Genomic DNA, 24,919 nt, shown 5'->3' on the forward strand with positions numbered 1-24,919 from the left:
CTGTCAGATGCCAGTTTAGACGGTCTCTGTAAGGCTGCTGGACAGACAACCGCCAGCTCTGTCAAGTTTATGGAGACCCAGCCTTCTCACTTTCCCATAAGCCCTTTCGACCGTCAATCAGAAGCTTGGGTTTTGTTTTGGTTTTTTTTTCAAGGCGCATGCGCGCCGCCTGCATCCGGCAGCCGGGTAGAATTGCTGCCAGGCTCTCCTTGGCGTGGTTCTGCTAGTCATGGCTCCGGACTCCGGGCCTTTCCCCGATGGACAGACTTTGAAGCTGCTGCCGGTGGATCCCCGGGACCGGGGAACCCAGCGCTGCCGCCTGGGGCCGGCGGCCCTCCGCAGCCTGGGCGCGCGCCTGGGCTCGCCGCTGAGGATCTCGTTGCCCGCCGGCGGCTGCTGCCTCTGCACGGCCTGGCCCCGGCGCGACGGGGCGGACGGCTTTGTGCAGCTGGACCCGCAGTGCGCGAGCCCCGGGGCCGCGGCCGCCGCGGGGAGGATCAGTCTGGACAGCTTGCAGCCGGTGCCCTGTCCGCCGCTGCGGCGCCTCGAGGTGTGGCCGGTGCTGCGATCGCAGGCGGGAGCCCCGAGCCCCGACGCGGTGCTGGAGGTAGCGCACGAGCTGCTGCGCCACCGGCCGGTGTCGCGGGGACACGTGGTGGCCACCCCTCCGGGCGTCCCCGGCCCCGTGGCCGCGCTGCACGTGGTGGGCGGGACACCGGACCCCGAGCCCGCCGGGTTGGTTACCCCGCACACCCGCATCACGCTCAGCGACAAGCCGCCGCCGCCGCCACAGGTCGAGCCTCCCGGGGAGGTGGCCCTTGGGGGCCTGTCGGAGACGGCCGACTCCCTGCGGGAGCTGCTCCGCCTGCCGCTGCGCTACCCGCTCGCCCTAGCCGCGCTTGGGCTGGCGGTGCCTCGCGGGGTGCTCCTGGCGGGACCCCCGGGAGTGGGCAAGACCCAGCTGGTGCGTGCCGTGGCGCGCGAGGCGGGCGCCGAGCTGCTGGCGGTGAGCGCCCCGGCGTTGCAGGGCGCCCGGCCCGGGGAGACCGAGGAGAACGTGCGGCGCGTCTTCCAGCGCGCTCGGGAGCTGGCCAGCCGCGGGCCCAGCCTCCTCTTCCTGGACGAGGTGGATGCCCTGTGTCCCCGGAGAGGCGGCCCGCGGCGAGCCCCCGAGAGCCGCGTGGTGGCCCAGGTGCTGACGCTGCTGGACGGCATCCACGGGGACCGGGAGTTTGTGGTTGTGGGAGCCACTAACCGGCCAGACGAGCTAGACCCAGCGCTGCGCAGGCCCGGGAGGTTTGACCGAGAGGTAAATAGCCAGCTCTGGTGAGAGCCCCTGGTCTCTGGAAGCTCACCTTGTCCGACAGCTGGGTCAGGCAGGATTTGTAGATCTCTTGTGACTTGTGAGCCAGAAGCTGATTATTCTAGAGTCAAATCATTCTGGGAAGCAGGATGGTCATTAACTTTGCTGTGCAGGTCATGAAGGTGAAGAAGAAGAATAATGTTAATTCTTAAGGTAACTAAGCCTGTTGCAAGCATATTAAACTGAAATAGTGTTGGAATGAGAACTTAGTCACAGTAAGAGGAGGCAGGAAAGGCAAATAAAAGCAGGCATTAGCCTCTAAATGTGTTCATTCCTTGTCAAGATACCAGCTTCCTGTTCTACAGTTGACTTGCTGGGTTGTCAAGAAAGTTGAATGTTCAGAGCAGCCTTGTTTTATGAGCTTTGGTCCTCAAGTGACTTTTTTTTTAATTGCTAAGGAATAGTTAGAATAATTAGTAATTAAGTAATGTGTGAATTTTGTGGTAGGACTTTGCAGATGGATAGCAATTGCATACTTCTTAACTCTTTTGAGGACTTGAGTGGGTTTCTTCCTTGTACCATCTATTAGAGGCTCTTCTTCCAAAGAGCAAGCACCTGGATTATCTGTCCTATAGTTTGACCCCCAACTTGGTGTGTTTTCAAAAAACAACAAAGACCTCTCCAGTGGATTATATAATTTTCATTGTTCAAATTCCCAGCCTCTGTTGCTCCACTGGGCAATTAGTATATTTTTATTTTCAGAATCTAAGGTGTGCTTAACAGTTGTTCATGACGCAAGTTCCAGAATGACTTGCTGAATTACTGTTCATATTTGTGAGGATGCTTTTAAAGAAAGGTTTAATGTTGTATACTTTAAATTTTCTGGTTTTTTTTTTTTTTTTTTGCGTTGCCTGTAGGTTGTCATTGGGACTCCCACGCTTAAACAAAGAGAGACAATTCTGCAAGTGATTACTTCAAAGATGCCCGTCTCCGGTCACGTTGATTTCGGTCTCCTGGCAGAAATGACAGTGGGCTATGTTGGTGCCGACTTGACGGCACTCTGTAGGGAGGCTGCCCTGTGTGCCCTTCTTAAGCACGAGAAGGTAAGAAGTGTTGACTTGGACCAGCTATGTTATTCTTCCTATTAATATGACAAATTAATTTGGGGGATTAAAAGAAGTGGTAAGAACAGTACATTCCTTGGCATGGTTGGCAGTCTCCACAGCTGTTTCCGTGTATGTTTGTGTGTGTGTGTGTGTGTGTGTGTGTGTGTGTACATATATCATGTATACAAATTTATCTCATGTACATATATATATATATTTATATCTCAATGTCATATAAATATATGATTGAAGATGAGAAAAATGGCTGAGTCTTCCAGGAGGTCTCTTCAGTGAATTTTCTTCACTTGTCACAGTAACTCTCTAGAGCTAGAGCCTGGAGCAGCTGGGAAAGATGGTGTCCTTCAGAAGAATCTGACAGATTTGAATTTAAATGTTTTTTTTCCCCAGACAGGGTTTCTCTGTGTAGTTTTGGTGCCTGTCCTGGATCTCGCTCTGTAGCCCAGGCTGGCCTCAAACTCACAGAGATCCTCCTGGCTCTGCCTCCCGAGTGCTGGGATTAAAGGCGTGTACCACCACCACCACCACCACCACCACCACCACCACCACCACCACCACCACCACCTGGCATAAATTAAAAATTTTTAAGCAGCAACCTCAGACTTACAGAGAAAAGTGGAAAAATAAAACTAATAGATTGTGTCTAGCTTCTACCCAGATAATCCAGTGGTAACATTCTACTGTGTTTACTTTGTCGTTTCTTTCTTTGCGTGTTTGGGTTTACATGTGTGTCTGTTTTTCTGAAACATTTAGAAATAACCCATAGGCACAATACCACAACAAGAATTTTAGTCATTGATGATTAACTTCAAAGTTAACTTTGATTTCTAGATTAAGATGGCACCTATAAGATTTCTCCCTTGCCAAGATACTGTTTTTTTTTTCTTTATTATTGATAAATATCTATGGGAAAAACAGAGTTCCCTAATCCAAGAGACACTGATTACTTGGAATTGTATTTTCTTCGAGATTGTCACTGATTTTTAAATTTTGAATTCATAATTACTTTAAAAATATTTAGGATTATCTTAAATGTAGTATTTTTCAATACTATTAATTTAAAAACAAGTCATTTAGTATCTGATAACCCGAGTCCCTAAACCTCTTCAGCAAATAATAATTTCAGCAGCTGAGGATTCTGGGACATTTCAACTTCATTTATAGCATCCTAAATTATTTTCAGCTATATAGTTTATATCTTTCCTAACTTTTCTGTTATTTTTATCCTAACACTGAAGGTGGGAGGAAGTTTAATCTTCTGTGTTCTCATCTTAATGGCTTTGGTACCAGACTGCTTAGAGCTTTAATGAGACCCTGTGTAAAGGTGTGAGACTGTATGTCCTTTGTAGGGAAGGATGAGAGTTCCAAAGAGGGGCAGGGAGGCACATTTAGGATTCCCTTTGCTTTGAAGTTCCAGGCTTGATCTTAAGCATCTCTGGCTTAGGTGGACCAGCCAGCTCACTGCTACCTGAGGAGGGGCCTCCCTTCCTACAAAGTCTAGTCACCACAGGTGATGGCTGAGTTCAGAAACAACCCAGGGAAATGGAAGGAAGTAGGGACAGAGACATCTGGGAAGGCACTGGCTTGTCTTTTTTCTCCCACTAGGCAGGTGAGGGGCTCGGTCTATGCCAGGGCAGGCGAGGAGTCTGTTTTTTCTGAAATAGTCCAGTTGAGGAACTAGGAGCATAGTTTAATAAATACAGAGGAGAAGGATTTATATGCCCGCAAGGGCGAAGAGCGTCAAATGAAATGGTGAGTGTACACCAGTGGTGAGTCTTGAAGTGAGATTTTCAAATGCTACTTGATATTATCTAAAAATTAACTAGTATTCGGTGCCCAGGATCTAAAACTGCCAGCCACTAAAGCAAAGAAACAAAAGAGAACACAGTGGTTATGTGTCCCGTAAGTCTTTTCATCCACAGTGGGCAAATGCACAACCATGACAAAAGAGCTGATGAAAGTTTGTCAGAATGTGTCCCCATCAAACACACGACTGAAACTCAACAGGGTAGCAATGTGTAAAGAAAGTGAACTTTGCCTGAAACTTCACCCTAGAGGAGACAGATGCTGACATTTTTAGGTAATACTGTTCAGAGTAGGTCTACCATAAGTATCCACTTTCATGGTCTTACATAAATGGGATAAAATAGTTGAAAATGAGAGCTTGTAGACAACCCAACATTTAGAATTTGATATGAAGGCAAATTATTTAACAGCAATACAGATAAAATGGAAAGGAATGTAAGGAGCTTTTAACTAACCAAAATTGTGCTTCATTGAAATGGATCAAGAAAATTGTAAAATAGTATCTAATGTTAGCAGGAAGATGGCCTCTGAGTATAACAAAAGGAGCCAATGAGGACTTGCCAATTTGAACATTTGGAGTCAAATGAGCAAACTTGCAAACTTAAGACCAGAGAAAGGACTTTCAGCCCATTTCCTTCCTATGGAAAGAACGTTTAAAGACAGGACAGGACCGGCAACCCAAGAGAAAAGATATGGACAGGCACTGGACAGTAAAACACTGGGAAACATGATAAATCTGCTTCGTTTCTTTAAAAGTCATTTCAAGGGGGCTGGAGAGATGGCTCAGAGGTTAAGAGCACCGACTGCTCTTCCAAAGGTCCTGAGTTCAATTCCCAGCAACCACATGGTGGCTCACAACCATCTGTAATGAGATCTGGCGTCCTCTTCTGTATACATAATAAATAAATAAATCTTAAAAAAAAAAAAAGAAAAAAAAAGAAAAAAGTCATTTCAAGTTTCTTATTTAACTTTTTATTTTTGAAATCATTTTTATTTTATTGGAAAGTTGCAAAATAGTTACAGAGAACTTTAACCAGACCCTTTATCCAAATTAATAACTTTTAATATTTTGTTAACTTAGCATTATCACTCTCTTGTCCATCGTGTGTGTGCGTGTGTGTGTGTGTGTGTGTGTGTGTGTGTGTGTCTGTGTGTCTATGTGCATGTGTGTTCACGTGTTTGTGTGAGTGTATGCATGTATGCACACATTTATGTATGTGCATGTTTTATATTTTATAGGGGTCGCTTGAGAATATTTTATTATCTGAGCTTTGTGACTTTGACATGAGTGATCCGGGTTAGTTATTTTGTAGAATGGTTAGATTCCAGGTATGCATCCCTGCTGCGAACAGTACATAGTCAAGATTGTGTCTTTACCACGTGGAGGCACATACCCCTCAGCTGCTCATTGGTGTTATAGACTGAACCAGGCGATGTCTGGTTCCTCCACGGAGCTCTTGTGTGAGGAGATGCTTTGAAATGTGAAGGTGTCCTCTCGTAGGTGTTCTTACTCAGAATAGCTTTTATAGAACGTTGCAAAAACCGATGACTTTCCAATTGTTACTTCTTCTACTTCACTCTGAATTGAAGAAAGTTAACACAGTGTTGAGTATCATTTCTTCCTGTCACTTCCTTGCAAACTTAAGAGTTTGTTAGAGTCCTTGGGGAAAACAGCTGGAGGAGCAGGAGTGACTCTGGCTTCTTTAGAGGACAGTCCGTTAACAGCTGTAGTGTCCCACTTTAACCCTTGACCTCGTGAGCTCAGCGCGTCCACTTTGAGGAGGTGATTTTCTGAGATGCTTGAACTTGAGAGTAGTGATAATTAGATTTATATGTTCAAAAGAGATTTTTTATTTTTTATTTTTATTTTTTTAGTTCTTTGTGCGTGTATACTATGGAAAGGGCCTACCTAATTTTTGGCTTGATTTTTCTTTTGGGGATATTTTTCTTCAGAACCAAGACAGTCCTAAGATTGATGAAACAGACTTTCTTGAAGCCTTGAAAAAGATTCAGCCCTCATCATTTCGGAGTTCTGTAGGACTGATGGACATCAAGCCCGTCGGCTGGGAGCAGATAGGAGGACTTGAAGATGTAAAGATAAAGTTAAAGCAGGTAACAGTTACTGATCAGCTCATCCCAGCTGATTGCCAGAGTAGCATTCTGTGTGTAAAATGAAAATGCTGTGATCAGACTGCTCTTGGCATCTTACCCAAATTCCTGCTCATGTGGTCTAGTCTGAGTTTAGCTAGACTTCTAGAGACATCAAAACTAGTTTTCATGTTTCCCCATCTTAACGCTCTTTTAAAATTATTGCTTTAAAGAATTCATTATAATCTAGAACACAGGTCAGCAGAATTCCCATGACAAGCTGGATAGTAAATGCTTTAATTTTTGAGACATGCACTGAACAGATCCAACATTTTTTTTTTGTTATTTTCCCCTAAATAATGCAGTATGCCGACTATGTACACGGTATTTACATTATTTGGGTATTATAAGTGATAGGAGGTAATTTACAACAAATGGATGTAGGTTATATGCAAATACTGTGCTTTTTCTCCTGTGTGCTGGAGTTTGGAGCTATGGGGAGCCTTTCCTATGGGCTTGTCTCATTTCATGGTCACAATAGTAAAGTCTGAGAGACATCAGCCACACTCCTTTGTTATGTTCTGTTAGTCTGGCTGTGGCACTTTCCTACCTTTCCTCTCCCTTCACTGAAATGTTGGTGCTCTGAGAGACTCGTGGACACCTTTCTTTAAAATTTTCATTTTATGCATATGTATTTTGGCTGCATGTACATGTGGGCATCACGTCCATACATGCCTTCTGCCTGTGGCGATCAGACGAAGGTGTCAGATGCCCTGGGCTTGGAGTTATGGGTGGTTGTGAGCCACCATGTGGGTTCTGAGAACCAAACCTAGGGCCTCTGCAAGAGCAACATGTGCTCCTAACCACTGAGCGTCTGTCCAGCCCAGACACCCTTTCTGCAGTCCAAGGTGATGGTCACAGTGTCCAAGACTGTTCTTAGCTGCCCCTTGAAAAGTCTTGAGTAGACTTTTCTTGAGGTCATTAGGACTGCTTAGCTGTCTGTCTGCTAGATAACCAACCACAGGGCTGTCAACATGTCATGTCCAGGGTCCAGTTAGTGCCAGGTGTAGGGCACACGCCTTTAATCCAGGACTCGGGAGGCAGAGGCAATTGGATTTCAGGAGTTCGAGGCCAGCCTGGTCTACATAATGAGTTCCAGGACAGCCAGAGCTACATAGTAAGACCCTGTCTCAAAAAAAAAAAAAAAGCAAACCAAAAAGTAGAGTCCAGCTAGTCACCGCCCCCTCCACATCTAAGGCTCCCTGTGTGGGTGAATGCAGTCAGCCAGCAGTCCCCGTGGGAAGAGTGGTGACAGCGCTCTGTGAAACGCAGTTCCTTATGTCTCAGTGGCCAGTCTGCCTTACCACTTTCATGCCTCACGATTTTTGTGGCATGAGTCATTGCCAGAGATCTCTGGCCTGTCAGAGCTCCCTGCCTCAGTTTCCTTTCCTTCCAGAGCGCTCCACATATTTCCGCATTGTCAGTTGGAACTTGCAGGGCCCGTTGTGGTCTCACACCACTCTTTCCTCCATTGGTCTGCTCACTGCTGGGACGCAGTCGAGTGGATGGTTTCAGGTGTCTCTTTGTAGTAGCCCTTCTCCTCGGAGGGCCTGTGTGGGCCTGGTTGTTTCCCTTGGACCAGAGCTCTCACCGTCCGCTCTTCTTTCTGGAGGCCACTGTCGGTTCTGCCGCCTCTCTGGCACAAAGTTGGACACTTGCTAGCAGTAAGGTTTATGTCTAACTTGTATCGCGTTTCTGAGTCGGTTAAACGATTGTGAAGCCGTTACCTTTGAGGTGTGTCGGACTTCTTCACTCTTCAGTAACGTTTATTGAGGCCCGCTTGAGGCAAGTGCTACTCTGGGTGTTGAGGGTTTAGGTGTGAACTCTGCTGATTTTGTAGCAAGAACAGAGTGGCCCATCCCACCTGGAAAGAGAATAGTAATGAACTCTAATATTCTAAATAAGGTGGAAGGCAGTACAGGGCTTCCTGGGGCTGGGAGAAGGGGCTCTCCTCTGCCCAGGGTTCTTGGGGAAGTCTTCTCCAAGCAGGTAATTTGAGCTAAGGCTGGAGGGATAGAGATGGGGATAGAGAGATGGCTCAGCCGTTAAGAGTACTTGTTGCTCTTGCAGAGAGCAGATTCAGTTCCCAACACCCATGTAGTAACTCACAGCCATCCATAACTCCAGTTCTAGGGGACCCAGTGACTTCTTCTGACCTCTTCCAGGACCAGGCATGCACATGATGCACAGACATACATGCAGGCAAAACACCCAAGCACACAAATTAAAAGATAATTAAAAGTTTAAAAAGAATAGCACAGAGAACTTTTGGGAGAACACTCAGGCATCGTGCGGTATCCCAAGTGAAAGCCATTGGGTGCAGATGAGTCATGTCCCCCGGGTTCCTGGGCTGGTGGGGACGAGAGCCGGGGAAGTGCCGGATGGGGGGAGGGATTTGGCATGTGCCTGCTACACTAACACCTCTCTGTCTCCCTGCCTGTTGACAGTGTGTTGAGTGGCCTCTGAAGTTCCCTCAGGAATTTGCTAGGATGGGTCTGAAACAGCCAAAGGGCCTTCTCCTCTATGGTCCCCCTGGATGTGCTAAGACCACTCTGGTGAGGGCCCTGGCCACAAGCTGTCACTGCTCTTTCGTGTCAGTGAGCGGAGCCGACCTCTTTTTACCTTTTGTTGGAGACTCAGAAAAAGTCTTGTCTCAGGTTCGTTTATTTTTGAGTATTGTTTTTCCCCTAGTTGTAAAAGTTATCCGTGCTTAAGTTTAAGTAAGAGCCTTCCTCCCTGTGATCCTTCCTCCTGTCACTACTGTTTGTCAAGTCCATCTCTCTGATTTTGAATAAGGTTGAGGTAAGCTTTTATCATTCTGCAATTTTATCTTTTTAAAATTATTTTTAATTTTTAAAAATTATTACATATGTGTGTGTCCATGTGTGGTAAGTGCATGTAGCTAGAGTTTTCCTGCCTTGCCCACAGTCAGAGAAAATCTTTGTCACCCGCCAGTCCCACAGCCGCTCAGACCCAACCAAGTAAACACAGAGACTTATATTGCTTACAAACTGTATGGCCGTGGCAGGCTTCTTGCTAACTGTTCTTATAGCTTAAATTAATCCATTTCCATAAATCCATACCTTGCCACGTGGCTGGTGGCTTACTGGTGTCTTCACATACTGCTGGTCATGGCGGCAGCTGGCAGTGTCTCTGCCTCAGCCTTCTGCTTCCCAGTGTTCTCCTCTCTCCTTGTCCCACCTACTTCCTGCCTGGCCACTGGCCAATCAGTGTTTTATTTATTGACCAATCAGAGCAACAGATTTGACATACAGACCATCCCACAGCAAGTGCACTTGTGTGCAGGTCCTCACTTAGACCAGAAGAGGATGCCGGTTCCGCTAGAGCTGGAGTTGCAGGGGGTTCTGAGTCACCCAGTGTGGGTACTAGCAGCTGAACTCAGGGCCTCTGGAAGAGCAGTAAGCACTCTTAACCCCTTAGCCATCTCTCCAGCCCTTTTATCTTGGTTTTTAAAGTCAAACATTTGTCATCAGGTGGGTGTGGTGACATATTCCTTTAATTCAATACTCAGGAGATAGCGACAGGCAGATTTCTATGAGTTCCAGGCCAGCCTGGGCTACATAATGAAATCCTGACTTAAAGCAACATTATCACTTCTGAAATTCCAGTTAAATATCTTTTAAGAAGACACCTTTTTAACCACTGCCATTGGCCCTTGTTTTATTTACTGATTCCCCAATTCTTAAGCACTTAGAATCTTCATTTTTCTGTTTTAATGATTGCAGATAGCGAAGTGAAAAGAGTCACCGGAATGGCGTGTGACATTATGTTTTTTTTCCCTCACTAAGGTATTTCGACAAGCAAGAGCCAATACTCCAGCGCTTGTGTTTTTGGATGAAATTGACTCAGTCTTGGGGTCTCGCTCAGTCGGCACCTTGGGATGTGATGCTCGGGAGCGAGTTCTTTCAGTTCTGCTGAATGAGCTTGATGGTGTGGGAGTTAGGACGGTAGAGAGAAGAGGGAGTAAATCAGACCACCAGGGTAAATACCAGGAGCTGGAGACGTGAAGCGCTGTTCCTTAGCCAGAGTGCACCATGGTTCCGGGCCAGGATTAAGGAGCCTTCCTGCACGGCTGCATTTCCTAGGCTGAATTCATCTTACGGAGGGGTTTATATGATTCCACTCGCATTCTTGGGACTTTTATAGGGCTGATAAAAGTTGTGATTTGGGCAGAAAAAGTGAAAAGTTTTATAATTATCTTAGATGTGAATTCTCGTGTGTATATCCTGAAGAAGGACCTACCCTTCTCCAGTGACAAAACAAACTAGTACTCGAGTAACTTCAGTAATTGAAAGCAAGTGAAGATGGTTTTTGGAGTCCTCTGCCTCCGTGAGCCTCTGCCTCAGATACAGTGGTTTCTTATTGTCCTGAGAAGGCAATTTCTGATTTCTGTTATTATAGTCATATTCCTGTCTGGGTCCCATTTTTTTTTTTAAATTATGCCATAGAAGGAACATTTTAACCACTCTGTAGAAATAAAAAACACTCTATAATTAGAAGGGACCCATGATAACCTGATCTCATGATGCAGGGATTCCTTGTACAGCAGCCCATTGGCATGCTGGGAAACTGCTGCTTTGAAGGGTAAGCACTGGAGAATCACTTGGATTATTCAACTCAGTGAATGGTTTTGATTTTAGGTCTTGCCGTGTCTTGCTTTTAACTGTTCCGTCTCTTGGGCTTGGGCTTGTATGTAATTCAGAGGCAGAGTGACTGCCTGGCCTGAACAAACCCGCAGGCTATCCCAGCACCACACAAAGTCGGATGTGCTGGTACATGCTGGTAAACCCACTGCTTTGGGGTTGTGAGCAAGGGAGCAGAAGTTTAAGGTCCTTTTTGTTGGGTAAAGAGTTTTGGGACAGCCTGGGGTACAAGAGACCCCGCTTCCAACAGAAGCACATGTTACTTCTCCTCCAGGGTTTTCATAACTGCGACTCAGGTTGATTATTTCTGCCCCTGGAGAGAAGAATGGGAAGTAAATTCCCACTGGGGATATTGAAAGCTATACCTTCCAGAACTCTGGGTCCCCATTAGTCATGCATTCCGCCTTTGTAAGCAGTCTCTTTATATGTCATTCACGGGCGCCTGAGTGGATCTGGGCACCAGCCAGGTGTTCCTCCATCTGGCTTTTTTTTTCATCAGTTCTCGCACGGAGAAACGCCTGTCAGGACTAGCCACTCCTTTCAGACACACAGGTAGCTCTTGGATTAGTGAGTTGTTTGTGGGGTGGCTTGATACCAAGAAGGTGGCTGGGGTGCGAGTAGGCATCCTGGCTCCAAGGACAGGTTATCCCTGTTCAGACACAGCGCCTTGCCATATGTGACTTACTAGAAAGGATCTTAATAACGGTTTGTTGACATTACTTTGTATTGTATGTTTTCCCTCAGAATACCAAGAAATGCTTCATCGGAATGTCATGATTGTTGTGGCAACAAATAGGCCTGACGTTTTAGACGATGCCTTGTTACGACCCGGAAGACTGGATAAGATGATCTATGTGCCTCCTCCTGATCGAGAGGTAACCACTGATGTTTCCTCTGCGCTGAGCATGTCTGGCCTGAACTCCAGACTGGGTGCAGGTGGACCTTGTGCTCCGCTCTCACTGTTGAGTGCTGGTCTCCAGTTCTTTGCTTGGTGGCTCTTCGTGAAGTCTTTGTCCATGCTGGCTCCCTGGCCCTGCCTTCAGGGAAACGCTCCTGGAAGTGATTCCTGAGGCACTGCATGTTACTGAGCCCTGGCCTGGAGGAGGTGCTGAAGGGGCTGTGGCAGTGTCTGGGTCTGCAGGGGTTGCAGTGTGTCCCGTCAGGAACTCCCAGAGCAACCACCCGGCACATGGTGAAGGGCTCCAAGGATTAAGTTTTCCTTCCTTGGGCTTTTACCAAGTTTTAAAGAGATTTAAAAAAAAACAAAACAAAACAGTAAATGTCTGATGCTTCTAAATGCATTTGACAATTCATGTGTTTGTTTCTAAGACTGTTGTGGTAGCACTGCTTATTCCCAAAAGAGAGTCATCTTGTTTCAGAAATGGTTATGATTGGCTACTTTAAACAGTAATTAAGAAAATACTTATTTTACTATTGCTGTGTGGAACATTAATGACTCAGTCTCTTTCAGAAGCAAGAGTGATTTTTAATTGAATATGAACACATACATATACACGCACACACACCACACACATACCACACATATACACACACACATCACACATACCACACACACAAATACACACACCATACACATATACCACACACAAATACACACACCATACACATATACCACGCACACACATACACACACTACATATAGACACCACATATCACACACACACACACACACACACACACACACACACACACACACTTTGTAATATGATTAAACAATTTGAACTTCAAATGTTGACTGTATCAGTGTGGAACGTAAATATTAAGGATTGTAAATGTTTTGTTTTTGGTTTTGTTCCAGGGCAGGCTTTCTATTTTAAAAGTCTGCACAACCAACATGCCAATAGGGCCTGACGTTTCATTAGAAAAGCTAGCAGCGGAAACATGTTTTTTCTCCGGAGCTGATCTTAGAAACCTGTGCAAAGAAGTAAGTTTGTACAGCTTTATTTCCAGGCAGAAAGGGTCATTGTGGGCTTTTCTTTTTCTGTAAACTTCATTAAATATAAATTCCAGAAGAACGCATAGATCTTAAGGATATGATGTTGAACGACTGTAAAGTGACCATACTTTTATTACTGCCACTTGTGTCGGGAAGAGATTTTCGGTATTCCAGAATCTTCCTTGGACCCTTCCTACCCTCTGTCCCCTGCTGCCCCCAAAGGTCACACTCTGCATACTCCTACACTGGAGACACCCCGCAGCTTTTGAGGTTTCAGTCTCTACACTCTGCCATGAAGTTTGTCTGTGGCGGGAGGGTGGGGCTGCATCTTCCGTACACGGGCATGGCTACAAGGAGAATTGCTGGGCCGTGAAACAAGTCATCTTTTCCTTACGGAGCATTGCCGTGTAAACTTTCTTACCTCCGGGTCAAGGTTCCTCTTAAACTGTACACAAGAGTGTATGCTAGTCTGCAGTTAGCCCATTTAAGGCTAGATTTTTAATGTACAAAAAGCTGTGGTCTAGGGTGGGTTTTTAGTCACCTTAACTTTTAGCTTAGTGTCTTTGATGGCATTGAACTCCTTTGATGTGAGACCAAAGATTTACAACCAGATTGCAGTGTTGATGTTACTGTTAGTTTTAAAATGAAGCAAAGTAACTGTTCTCTCTTGCTTGTCTGTCTTCAGGCCGCCTTATTTGCTCTGCAGGAGAACGGACTGGAAGCAACCACCGTGAATCAGGAGCACTTCAGAGAATCACTCAGGACCGTGAAGCCATCCTTAAGTCGGAAAAGCTTGACTCTGTATGAAAACCTGTTTAAGAAAGGACTTTCTGACTTGGAAGATAATTAAATTTGTATTTTATTCGGCTTTTCACTTGCTTGTGGTTTGCAACTTTACACTTTTCATAGGATTGAGAGAGACAGAGACTAAGAGAGACAGAGGCCGAGAAACTTGGCCTGGTAAAGACCATTTTACCTCTAGAAGGTATATTAAAACGCTATAATAAAAAGTGTGTGTGTGTGTGTGTGTGTGTGTGTGTGTCTGTGTGTGTGTGTGTGTATGTGATTTTGTTAGCATAATTATTTTTGGGTGATCGCTTTCTGGTGACTTTGGAGTGATGTCATGCACACAGAAGAGTTGTGGGAATAGAACAGAGAACTTGAGCATTCTCAGCCCAGATTCTCCAGTTTAGCATTCTGTCAGTTGTTTTCTCTCTTTCCTCCACACACTGTTTTCTGAACAGTTTGAGACTAGAATACAGTCATGCGTCACTCAGCTCGGGGATGACTCTAAGAGGTGTGTCATTAGGCAGTTTTGTCCTGAACGTCATAGAGTCGTGTGGCTATCCAAGCAAGACAGTGACCGCACGTGCGACAGTCGTGGGAATTCACTGTCATACATGCCTGTCACTCAAACATCGCCTGACTCGTTTCTCTGTGTGCCGGATGCTCCAGTATGGCTAGCGTTTAGTGGGTGCGTCTTACAAATAAGATTGTCTTATACTACAGTTCACTCTCCAAACTCAGGAGGTTTAACATCGACACAGTATTTGAATGGATTCAGTGAATTTCTCTCTCTTTCCCAGAGATGTCCTATGTTCATCCTTTTCTGCCAGACGGTCTAGTCTGGGATTACTGTGAGTTTAGTTGTCATGTGTTCCGTGTCTTTACTTGGAAACAGTTCTCAGTCTTCAGCTTGGAAACACGTAGACCGGTGTTTTGTAGACACTCAGCCCCTAGGTGTGTGTCTGTCAGCACTTCTCGGGTGTAGGCTTTGTGTCACCGCCGGAGGCACAGTGCTCCCCTCGTTGGTGCCGGTCACTCTGTCCACTCAGTGTTGTTGGGTTTCTCTGTTCTTCACTTCCCTTTTGTAGTTGTAAGTAATCCGAGGCCATGGATTTGTCTGCATGCTCCTATTTTTACAGACGCAATTAAGAATGAAATCCCCTTTGGTGTGTAACCTTCCCGTGCTTGAACCCCAGAAGTAATGGCAGTGCACAATTTTTTACCACTTTCCTTGCTAGCAGTGTGCAAGGAGCACCTAAACTGGGCCATTCCTCACTCAGGGTGGCATCTAGGTGCCTGTCACCGGAAATGCCCAGGAAATGGCAGGGCCCGACCAGGACATCCTGTGACTCAGTTTCCACGATCAGAAGATTGCTCTGGACAACTTCCGAGACTGTTTAAAATGATTTTGTTTTTTTTGTTTTTTTTTTTTTTTTTAATTTATTTATTTATTTATTATGTGTACAGAAGAGGGCGCCAGATTTCATTACAGATGGTTGTGAGCCACCATGTGGTTGCTGGGAATTGAACTCAGGACCTCTGGAAGAGCAGTCGGTGCTCTTAACCTCTGAGCCATCTCTCCAGCCCCTGATTTTGTTTTTACTTGCGTTTTATGGTGTACTAAACTGGTGTTCATGACCTTCTCACCCACGTGGACTTTGTATTGCTTTTCTCCACCCTTCTTTCCCACTGGTCTACTCTGATACCCCAGAGTCCCCATCCCACTTTCGCTTGGCCTGAGAAGCACGGCGGTAAGTTGGCAGGCAGTGTTTGTTTTCCCCTGGTCTGAGCTCACGCTGCTCTCGAGCCTTAGTTGTTGACCCCAGTGTATAGAATGTCTGGATCCCAGTATCCAGCCCAGTAAAGCAGCCACGGAAGGATGAGTGACAGGACCAACGTAGCCCACTGTCCAGGTTGGTCAGAGTTTCAAGCAATAAGAATATTCTATTTTGGGGCCTGGAGAGATGGCTCAGTGGTTAAGCACACTGACTGCTCTTCCAGAGGACCTGGGTTCAGTTTCCAGGGCCCACATGGCAGCTTCAACAGTCTGTAATTTCTGTCTCACGGGATGCAACGCCCTCACACAGACATATATGCAAGCAAAACATCAATGTACATAAAATACAAATAAATGTTTTTTTTTAAAAAAAGACATTTTTCTCTTGAAGCCTGAGTGGGGCTGATTATGTTTAGATTCCATGGGTGATAGCCGGACAACCACGGTTGAATGTGTCTGTCACTCAGGTCACCATAGCTAGAGAGAGCTCTGAAAGTGTCTAGCATTTGGAGTCGGGGAGACAAAGCTTCCTCAAAGGATTGGCAAGGTCAGTGTTACTGGCTAGTGCCCTGGTGGGAACTCTGGGGCCTGCCAGAGTTTAGATGTGAAGGGTGGGAACCATACCTGTTTGACATCCTCGTCTCCCAGGCAACAGTGGCCTGGTGCCCCACCAGGTTGCCAGTATTCGGTGCTTGTGACGGGGGCGGGGGGAGGGATCTCTGCTGTGGTTAAAGTGTGGTGGTGAGGCTATGAGTTCTGTTTTATTTGGGAAACCGTATTCTGAAGAACTGGATGATGGAAAATTCTAGATGGTTCTGCCCACAGCAAACTCGGAAAAAAAAAAGCAAAAAATGATTCTTTAATCATATACCTATTTTTGTAATGACATTGAGCAGATAATTTAATATTTGAATTGCTGCATTTACCTCAATAAATACAAACCACCCCAAATTGCTGCAATTCCTTGAACCTAAGGGAAAAACAAAACATAATAATATTACCTCAGCATCTCTTAGAATTCAACACACATGGGCATTAATGCAAAAGGACAAAATGTAGCTTCCTGGATCTGTCATTGCTACAAGTAGAAATGTGTATATTTTAAAGTTGTATGGGCACATTCTATGTGTAGATATCAATTTTCAATTCCTTTAACATTTTATCCTGAAAACCTGGAAACATAAAATGGAATCATGAATCAACTTTCCTCACTATCTGGCACCTACACTGGGTGATTAATACTATGGCGAATTTGCTAGCCATTGTTACTGGAACAGTTATGAACGTGGATGAGCATGTGTCTCTGTAGTAGGAAATGGTCCTTTGGATAAGTGTACTGGAAGGTGCTGTGTAGGCAGCTGGGCTGGGTGGGGACGGTGTCGTCAATGGCCTCACTTATGAACTACAGTAATGACCAAGTGTGAGGCTAGCCTGGGCTATGTTGTACTGAGAGCTCCCTGGGTGGGGTAGTGGCACAAATGCTATGAGATAATTAACCAACCGTTAAAATAGTTTGGATAATGCTTGGTCCCTAAGGGAGCTCTAACCCTATCTGAATGGAAAAGGAGGAGGAGTGGATGGGGGATAGAAGGGAGGTCAGGGGAGGGAGCGGGAGAAGAGGAGGGAGGGGAAACTGGTTAGTATGTAAAATAAAGGGAAAAATAGTTTGGATATAAGAAAATGTGATTGGATTTAAGACCCACTCCCCAGAAGGAAACGCATGCCTGATACTGCATATCTGGCCAAGAGCCTACAGTTGGGAAGTTCAGAGGCCCAGGGGTGAGCATACTACAATTTCTATGCTAACTGGACATAGCATAACGGCCCTTTAAATCTGTATCTTTCCTGGTAGATAAGTACAGCTCTCAGACCACATGACTTCCTTGTCACTGCCTGTCTATACAGACCTCCAGGTCTCTATGGTTGGTACTGAGATTAAAGGTTCAGGTCACCACTTGGCTGTGTCCTTGAACACACAGAGATTCTGCCTGCCATGTGCTCAGAGTAAGGGCATGTGCCACCACCCCTGGACTTCTGCTAAATGGCTTGCTCTTAGCTCTGATCTCCAGGCAACTTTATTAACATACAAATAAAATCACATCTCAGCACAAATAAAATATCACCATACTTGGGCAGCAGACAGTGGTTAGTCCAGAAACCCACAACTGACTAAAATGCAGAGGCTAAATTGCCAGCCGAGTACTTAGCCACAAATGGGACATCTATATCATAACCTCCCTCAAGGTTCAAAGACCATCATGGAAAAGGGTGTGTGTGTAAAGAACCAGAGGTTGTGGGGGACTGGAACTTAGCAGTGTCTTCTGGACATGACAGGGTCAGTGCTCTCATGAGCTCATGGCAGCTGGGTGCCTCCACAGGACCTGAGGAAGAGCAAACTAGTCAACAGTTCATCACGGAGTGGGAAGGGGTTCATGACCCCACACCCTTAACTGAGGAGCTATAGACAGTTGGTGGCTTTTCCAGAAGGGAGAATCAGTTTTCTTTAAGGATGTGGCCCCCTAGCAGGTGGCCATGCTTCAGGGGATGACCCCACACCCCAGAGTATATGGGAAGCAAAACACAAAATCCCACGAAGTTGGGAGGGTAGGGAGGTAGGAACGAATCTGGGAGGAGCTGGAGGAGGCCTGGAGGTGAATATGATCAAAATACTTTGAATGAAATTCTCAAAAAAATAATAAAATAAAAATGTAAAAGATATTCTCTTTTTGCTTAGTTGCACACATCTATGATCCCAACACTCAACTGGATCTAAAGTTTGAGGCCTGAGCTATGTTGTAGTAAGATGCTGTCCCCACTCCCACTCCCCAAAAGTTTCTTTTGTGCAGAAGGATTTTGTACTGGAAATTTACCCAGGCCACAGGATCATTCAACTTTTTGACATTGTGACATAATATCATCACCTTAAATGTATTGGGCTATCCTGCAGCTCAGGGCCCAGGGGTCATAGGCTGGACACTAGTACATCCTAAGCTAGAGTTTTTCCACTGAAATACAACTTCCCCCTCAACGTGATTTAAAATAACTTTTGAAGTAACCAGGCTTGTTTTGACTTACAGGGTGCACTAAGTGCTGGTGTTAGGAGCCAGACTTCCCTTCTGATTGCATCTCTACCACGCACTAACTGCATGCCTTGAGCATCTCTGCATCTAGTATCCACCCCCACCCCCACCCGCCCTGGTCCGAGGAACCTGGCTTAATGTCTGGCACACAGCCGCTGGTCTAGTGGAATTCTTTCCAAAGCAAACTGCCAGCCCAAGTTACTGCGTTAAGGGGGGACCTGAAGACAAAGCCAACAGTCGGAGTCCACAGCATAAATGGATACCTGGTATCTTCTGCAGTTGAATTTTTTTTCCGTCTTTTCCCTTAACTCTGACTTTTTTTTTTTTTAAGCAATGAGGACACTGTGGAGTTCATATGAACTTCACAATTTACTCTTTAGCAATCTCCATGTGTGCGACGTGTCACATTTTAGAACTTTTATGTGGTTGAATTTGGTCAGATTTACCAAACTGCCCTGCACCTGACATCGTCTCCTAGTACTACTTCCGGGAAAAGGTGGTAATCAAGTCTGGAGCCCCTGCCCTCCCTTACCCCTCCCTCCAAGTCTCTTTTTAGAAGGGCTGAGTGTCTTTCACCCAGACTTTGGCCATCACATAGGAACTTGAACCTCCCAGACTTTTGGAAGTGCGGGACGGGGACAGAAAGTGATGGGGGACCGTGGGAAGGGACCGCACGTAAGGACCGCGGTCAGCGGCCGCGCTGCGCTGCCGTCCGTCCTGCAGGGGGCGCGCGCGAGCTGGCTCCGTGCGAGTCCGTCCGTCCGACCGGTCCCCGCGTGACCCGAACGCGGCCCTTCCCGAGCGGGCGAGCGGTTGGCGGCTTATAAGGCCGGCTCGCTGCTGGGCGTTAACATCTCCGGACCACGGCCACCCCAGGTGCGTCTCCTTTCTGGAAAGTTCTGCCGCCGAGCGGGCCCTCGCCCGACCTTCCGCCTCTGTTGGACGGCACGGTGCCCGGGCCCCGAGGGAGGATGTTTTTGACCAGTATCTTGGATTTTTTCCTTCTTCTAGATTTGGAATTCTACACTAAAGTCATCATGGGCATTTTCCAGAGATTGATGAAAAATAAGGAAGTAAGGTTTTTTTTAAAGCAATCGATAAGTCTTGACTTCTGATGGTTCTTAATTTTTTTTAAGGGGGAGAGAGAAAAGATGGTGAAGATTTTGAATTTTTATACTATTTTGTTGTATTTCGGAGGCTTCATACTGAATGTATCCCCCACCTGCTCTCTCTTAGCTCATTCCTTTGGCGGTTATCATAACTACGGCGGCCACTGGAGCTACATCCTTCGCTTTGTATGCTTTGAAAAAAACCGACGTGGTGTAAGTACTAACACCTCCTGTGTCTGCTTGTCTCCTACCTGCAGATTCCTAAACACATGCTGTCACTAGTGGTCTGGGTTTTTCCCTCCGAATCAGAATATCAAAGTGTGGGCTGAAAAACAACGCAGGTCTCCGAGAGGCTGACAGACAATGACATTTGTTTTTTTATGTCTCAACTCTCGGGTAGTGAAGTAAATTTTTATTTCTTTATAAATTTAGGCTTTGAGATTGAAATACTTCAAAAGCGCTTAGAGGGTACATATTATCAAACATAATCGTTTTAAGCTTCAAAATTTCAACTTATTAGAAAGTTCTTTCCTCGTGTGGTAGAATTGAAACATTCAGCTATCTGCGATGAACTCTGTTCTCAACGTTGGGTAAAGAAAAGCACTAAGCCTTGTCTCCTGGGATGCAAGGAAAGGATATTGAAACAGACGGTGGCTGGTTCAAGGTTCAGAGAGAGCAGCAGCCGCTCTAACATCACAGAGCGGGTAGTGCCTGGAGCCAGCGCCTGCGCAGCTCAAGCCTAGCCCCCATCCTTCTAGAAACCCGGGGAGCCCCTTACTGCTTGTCCTTTCACCCCCATTGCTGCCTGTTTGTGGGGGCAGTCTCCAAGCCGCCCCCAAAGCACACAGACCTCTTAACCCCGCCCTGCAGAGGAAGGGATCCGCGCTGGAAACGAAGCCTGAGTTTTCGGCTGTTAGAGCAGGTGATGAAAGTTAACAGTGCCAGTGTGGAGACCACATCTGTCTCCAGAAATTTCATAGACCCAATCTCTCTCAGGTTTGTGTAAATGAATTTACCTTCCTTTCATTCATCCTCTTTTGTTTTTAGTATTGATCGAAAAAGAAACCCAGAACCTTGGGAGAGGGTGGACCCTACTCAGCCTCAGAAGGTATTTCTGAAGTTACAGTGTGTGATTGACACTCAGCTCGAACCTTTTCCAGCAAGCAGACTGTAGCCCTTGCACTGACAGTGACATTCGGTGTCACTTGGGAAAGAGTGGTCTAGAGACCTGGTTAAGTCCTTGCTCTGCTCTGCTCAGACACTGTGGACAGTTTGGCTTCTCTGAATCTGTGAAATGACCACGATAGTAAAACTTGCCCTTAGAGCTTAAAGAATCTAAATACACAGCCTTTTAGCACAGTGCCCGGCCCATATTTAGCACTCAAGCATAAATCTTTATCATTTTTGAAATATTTACCTCGTTTCTCTATTACCTAAAATTAATATAAGGTGGGATAAACAATAGGAATTCCTGAAAATGGGAGTGGATCCCCCCCAGTGGAATTAACTATCATTTACTCATTTTCCAAAGACTATTCCGAAGGTCTTATTTTTTTTAAGCATTTATTTTTAAGTATTCGTTGGGGGACGGGGAGTCACGCCTGTGCTGTGGCTCATGTGTGTGGAGGTCAGAGGACGACCGAGGTCTTCAGTTCTCTTCTCCCACCACGTGCATCTCAGAAGTCAAACTCAGGTTATCAGCCATCTTGCCATCTCACTGGCCTAGGTTTTAATTTTTATAATTTAAATAGTTTGAAGGCTAGAAGCGTGGGGTCAGAATGAACACCACTGAGGGCTGTTAGCAAAGACATTACAAAAAGCAAAACTCTGATAACATTTAAGTCAAGGAGAGGCATTCAGGATCTTTGTAACTGTGTCTCCTGGGGCCTGGGGTGGAAATGCTGGTGGGAACGAATGGGGATGTCTGAATGAGAACTGATTGGGTCATCTGTGCCTCCATGAGGCAATTGCAAGGAGGAAATTTTAAGAGCCTACTGTGTGTCTTGCCCCATGCTTGGACCATTGTCCATTCATTTACAAGGAATGGCTGCACCTCTTGAATTTGAATGCTATCTCAGCAAATTAAAAATCTTGGAACAACTAAGGAAAGCGGGACAGACATATGACTGCTCCCCCCTGATCCTGGGACACCTAGCAAGACATATGTATGACAGCTCCCCCTGATCCTGGGACACCTAGCAGGACATATGTATGACAGCTCCCCCTGATCCTGGGACATCTAGCAGGACATATGTATGACTGCTCCCCCTGATCCTGGGACACCTAGCAGGACATATGTATGACTGCTCCCCCTGATCCTGGGACACCTAGAGACCCAGGGGCTTTAGGGGATGGAGTGGTAGAAATAGACCAGTCTGCTATTCTGTGCCTGTTTCAGAGAGGGATGGGGTGGTTCTTTGACTACTACGGGGCTGCTTTCCCTTAAGGGAGTGTGGACTGCTAAAGGAATGTGAGGATTGAGAGCAGATCCTTAACAAAGAGGCTTGCTTTCTGTTTTTCAAGCTTATAACCATCAACCAGCAGTGGAAGCCCGTGGAAGAGCTGCAGAAAGTCCGGAGGGCAACCAGATGATGGCTCTTCGCTCCTCCCTTCTGAAGAGCGCTCTATGAATCTAGTGGAAACACTTCCGCACAGACTAGAGTTTGATACCAGTGTGCGGAAATGCTTCTGCTACGTTTGTAGGGTTTGCCCGCTTTCTTTGGATCCTGTGTAAGCGACTGAAGGTAGCACACAGTCCGAAAATAGTTTTCTGTGTTTACTGGTGTAAATTTCCATTTTACATTCGAAATTTTATGTTCCTGATGCTTGGGTGTATTCCTTGAAATGTATAAACATGTATAAATTAGATTACTACCTGTAATAAAATGTTATTTATGCAAGAGATGTCAAAATTTATTTGACTTTAAAAGCTGGGGAACATCTTTTTATGGGAAAAAGCACATTTTAAAGTATAAAACTCCATCTTTTAAGCGTCATCAAGTGCATATTTCTAAGTTCTACTCCAAGCTCCCTCACCTTCACCCCGGAAACCTTTGGAGCAGGTGTCGTTCGCAGTAAGGCAAAGAACAAGTGTAAGGTTTGGAAGACTGTGGATGTGGAAAGTTCAGGAGAGGGAAGTGGAGGCAGGTGAGAGGGTTGTATGAAGGGCTAGTGAACAGGAATCAGAGGCACACGCAGAGATCAGCCCTGTAGATGCCAGTGGGAGCATGGAGAGGGCAGGATGGGGGTGGGGGGTGGAGGTAGGGGGAATGGGAAGGAGCTGGGGAACCCTGGCCAGCGCCCTGTAGAGTCTGGCCAGAGACTTGAGGGAGATGGTTTAATTATACCCAGAATGCTTCTCCCCCACCCCCTCATCTCCCCTACCCTCATCCCTTGACTGCTCTTAAAAATGGGATCAAGTAGGAAGTTGTTTTTCATGGAATATAAAATGAATTGAGATATAATTCACGTGTCTTAGCAGTCACCCACTTACATTGCACAGTTCAGTGTTTTTATTATGTTTACAAAGTTAGGCAATTATCTCCATCCACTTGTAGAACTTTTGCATCATTCTCAAAGGAAGCCTGTGCCCATGAGCAATTGCTGTCCCTGACCCCTCTGCTCCCAGCCCAAGGCAAACAAACACTAATCAACTTTTATTTTCTGGGCTTGGACTATTCTAGACATTACATATAAACAGGACCATGTGTGAACTTTTGCGTTTGACTCTATCTTTGAGGATTTTCAAGTCATTTATGTTGCATTACATTATCATCCTATTCCTTTTGCTGAGGAATTCTATTATATTGTATAGATATCCCACATATTGTCTGTCCATTTGAAAATGATGGACATTGGCAATGTTTCTTTTTTGGGCTATGGAGAGCAATGCTAATAAGAAGAGTCATGAGCAAGCTTTTCTCCAGGCCACATATTTTCACTTCTCTTGCTTATGCACCCAAGATCATTAACTATTAGATTATGATGATAAATATACTTTTCTTAATTTTTATATAAATATAGTGGAAATATATGAAAAGGACTAAATTCTTGTCCTTTCATAATAACAAAAACCCACTGGCACTTGGAAGTTCTGAAAGGATCCACACCAGATTATTTCTCTCAACCTTTGTTTCTTATCACCTCAAATTTTCCCATAGGGAAATCTCTGATGGCTGATCCTAGGGATTACATGTAACTGTTGGGAGTTACATTTCTTTATTTGCTTAAGTTTTTGAAGTGGAATATGATCCCACTTAGAGAAATAAAAATGAACAGCCTAGTGATGGTTAGCCAACCCCGAGAGCAAAGTATAAAGTGCTCTTGGAAGGATGACCGAGTCATTTCATTTTCAAACAAAGCTGTAAGCCGAGTGAGCGTGGCGATGGGAGGCATTAGTCTGCAGGTCTGTGAGGGACAGATCAAGAGCAGTGGTGGCAGATGTGGGGGCAGGAAAGGTTTCATCTATCTCCTGCTATCATTTAGATCCACACCTTTATGACGAAGGGTGTAGAAAAGCAAAACAGATTCTCCTTACTGGAGCCAAAGATGCAGCTAGGCTGAGCTGTCTGCTTCCGTGCTCCGTTTCCACTGGGCCTGCGCATTTGGGTAAAAACATGGCTGCACTGAAGGGCCGCCAGCCACTGCTGGACTTGGGGGGTGGCTAGACTTGGGGGGGGGCTAGACTTGGGAGGGGGCTAGACTTGGGGGTAGATTTGGGGAGGGGACAGTAAGGCCTTTGCAGGATCTCCTAGGCTGGCCTGTGCTGCCCTCCTTCCTTCTGGGAATGGGGCCCAAAGCTTTCTAGGACACACAAGGTAGGGCAGACAACTTCATTCTGGTAAACTCTCACATAGAAAAGTGGGAGGAGGTCAAGGCAATACTCTCAGGTTTTATGGCTGGCTTTTTGGAGCAGCAGTTCTCATTTCTATGGCCCTTCTTGAGACTGGGGAGTTTTAGTTTCTATAGTTTGCCTCTGGGAAAGAATGAGGGTTAGGAGATAGACGGGCAGGAGAAGGTCAGAGAGAAAATGCTTCAGAAGCCTTCTTTTGGAGGTCTCATTTCCACAACGCTTTAGTTTCAAAAAGAGTTGGTTCCTAAAGTGATCTTAAGATGGGCATGGTGGCATCTGCCTGTAATCCCACCACTAGGGAGGCAGAAGCAGG

The 24,919-nt window shown here is 45.8% G+C and overlaps 2 protein-coding genes across 3 annotated transcripts; both read left to right on the forward strand.

The window, feature by feature from the left end:
* Positions 1-163: 163 nt before the first annotated feature.
* On the forward strand, positions 164-13,876 carry Afg2b (AAA ATPase AFG2B). Its single transcript, XM_015999888.3, has 8 exons — positions 164-1,309; positions 2,221-2,406; positions 6,187-6,345; positions 8,829-9,038; positions 10,191-10,383; positions 11,790-11,920; positions 12,865-12,990; positions 13,688-13,876. The coding sequence occupies exons 1-8, from the start codon at positions 230-232 to the stop codon at positions 13,850-13,852; spliced, it is 2,250 nt and encodes a 749-aa protein (XP_015855374.2). The 5' UTR covers positions 164-229; the 3' UTR covers positions 13,853-13,876.
* Positions 13,877-19,366: 5,490 nt separating this feature from the next.
* On the forward strand, positions 19,367-22,654 carry Coxfa4l3 (cytochrome c oxidase associated subunit FA4L3). Of its 2 annotated transcripts, XM_076570510.1 has the most exons (6): positions 19,367-19,521; positions 19,657-19,718; positions 19,882-19,967; positions 20,513-20,676; positions 20,802-20,862; positions 22,278-22,389. In XM_076570510.1, the coding sequence occupies exons 2-6, from the start codon at positions 19,683-19,685 to the stop codon at positions 22,282-22,284; spliced, it is 354 nt and encodes a 117-aa protein (XP_076426625.1). In that variant the 5' UTR covers positions 19,367-19,521; positions 19,657-19,682; the 3' UTR covers positions 22,285-22,389. The 2 variants fall into 2 exon arrangements, with proteins under 2 accessions (XP_076426625.1, XP_006981453.1); XM_006981391.4 differs by lacking the exon at positions 20,513-20,676 and having other exon boundaries at positions 19,377-19,521; positions 22,278-22,654.
* Positions 22,655-24,919: the final 2,265 nt, after the last annotated feature.

This window comes from Peromyscus maniculatus, chromosome 4, assembly GCF_049852395.1.
Source record: "Peromyscus maniculatus bairdii isolate BWxNUB_F1_BW_parent chromosome 4, HU_Pman_BW_mat_3.1, whole genome shotgun sequence".
In the NCBI taxonomy this organism is placed as follows: Eukaryota; Metazoa; Chordata; class Mammalia; order Rodentia; family Cricetidae; genus Peromyscus; species Peromyscus maniculatus.